Source organism: Panthera leo, chromosome B3 (assembly GCF_018350215.1).
Source record: "Panthera leo isolate Ple1 chromosome B3, P.leo_Ple1_pat1.1, whole genome shotgun sequence".
In the NCBI taxonomy this organism is placed as follows: domain Eukaryota; kingdom Metazoa; phylum Chordata; class Mammalia; order Carnivora; family Felidae; genus Panthera; species Panthera leo.
The window spans coordinates 147057854-147059814 of record NC_056684.1 but is presented as its reverse complement, the minus strand read 5'-3'; the positions used below and the strand labels follow the sequence as shown (position 1 = coordinate 147059814).

The 1961-nt window shown below is 50.0% G+C and overlaps 1 gene segment (V, D, J or C); it reads left to right on the top strand.

Moving 5' to 3' along the window:
• Nucleotides 1-414: 414 nt before the first annotated feature.
• LOC122222702 lies at nucleotides 415-1543 on the top strand. The segment is given in 2 exon segments: nucleotides 415-797; nucleotides 1433-1543. Coding segments are annotated over 2 exon segments (480 nt in total).
• The last annotated feature ends 418 nt before the right edge of the window (nucleotides 1544-1961 follow it).

Sequence of the window (1961 nt, the reverse complement as noted above, 5' to 3'; positions counted from 1 at the left end):
AAAAGTAAAATAGCATACCAAACATGACGTGCTGGGAGAAAGACATGTAAAATGGCAAACACAGAGGAAAAGATCACTGTGTTCACAGATTAGAATTATTTATACTGTCACAGTCACTTCTGCAAGAAGTGATCTAGAAGTGCCTCTCAAACACTGGTTTTAAATTTGAAACAAATCTAAGTCTGGAGCCTGATATATAGTCAGAGGATATGCAAATAGGGCCCTCCCTGTGCTGATTAAACCAGTCCAGCTCCAACCCTGCAGCTGGGAGAGGAGCCCCAGCCCCGGGAGTCCCAGGTGTTCCCATTCTGTGATCAGCACAGAACACACACACCTCACCATGGAGTTTGTGCTGGGCTGGGTTTTCCTGGTTGCTCTTTTAAAAGGTAATTCACGGTGAAAGGGAGACATTGAGTATGTGAGTGGACATGACTGAGAAAGAGTGGATGTGTGACAGTTTCCTGACCAAGATGTTTGTGTCTGCAGGTGTCCAGTGTGACGAGCAGCTGGTGGAGTCTGGGGGAGACCTGGTGAAGCCTGGGGGGTCCCTGAGACTCACCTGTGTGGCCTCTGGATTCACCTTCAGTAGCTACTACATGCACTGGGTCCGCCAGGCTCCAGGGAAGGGGCTGCAGTGGGTCGCACGCATTTATACTGATGGAAGTAGCACAGGCTACGCAGACTCCGTGAAGGGCCGATTCACCATCTCCATAGACAAGGCCAAGAACACGCTGTATCTGCAGATGAACAGCCTCAAGACCGAGGACACGGCCACATATTACTGTGCAAGTGACACGGTGAGGGGACCTCACTGGGAGCCCAGACACAAACCTCCCTGCAGGAGGGGATCAGCACCACCAGGGGGCGCACACTAGGCACAATTCTGCTTTGTGTTCCCATGAGCAGGTGCAGATGGAGGTTACAGGCAGGTTTCCTGTCAGGGTCTGGGGTTTCCTCTCAACACAGCAGTTCCTGGACACAGGATTCTGTGCTTACCTATTAACTTTCTGAATTAGCAACTGTGTTGTCAAAGGAAAACTGCACTAACACCACAAAGACACAGTTGTTTGCATAGCTTACTCCTGTCCCTCAACATGAGTGAATTACAGATTTCCTGAGGCACAACAGCTGAACCTTAAAGCAGTCCTAGATGAACTCCAAGCCCCTAATGTTCATGCAACTGCCCTTCTGGGATAACCAGCTCCAGCCACAGCACAGAAAAACCCTCTCCCAGAGGATCGGTGGGGTCCCTATAATACTGAGTTCATACAGTTTGGACTTTTGAAACCCAGCTAGAGCTCCTGATATAAAATATAAGAGCTCTGTGCCACCAGGTGGGCCAATGGCTTGGACACAGACAGGGTGAAGGCAGGGTTCTGACTGGGACCAACGAGTACAGATTTTTCTCTCTGTGGGAGGGCTTCCTGAACAGGGGCGGCTGGGAACTCCAACTGCAGGGACTAGAGGGGTTGCTGATGCCAATATTTCCTCCCGCCAATCAGCATGGACAGAGTTCAGTGAGCAGCACAGCACCCCCCAGTAGAAGCTGAGCCACTGACACCAAGATCCACCCCCCTTGTCTTACTCAGATGCTTCCTTACTAGGAAAAGACTGCCTGGAACCCAGACCAGCACCACGCCCCTCCCTCCAAAGACCACCATATACCCCCACAGGCACCAAGTCTACTGACCATATAGTGAGGCAAAGCTTCACTTCTAGGGGAGATAGGAATTAGCCTCTTTTAACAGTCAGAACAAACTCACTTAGTTAAAACACAACACTGGACAAAGTTGAAAAACTCCCTACTGGAGGCAAGGAGAAACCTGCAGAGGACTGACTTGAGGGACACAGCAGCCAATACATGACAGCACAGTGCACACAGCACATGCAAGAAATGCTTCCAGAATATCAGGTCCTCAACAGTATGTAAACACTTCTCATGAAGACACTACTCTAGAAGC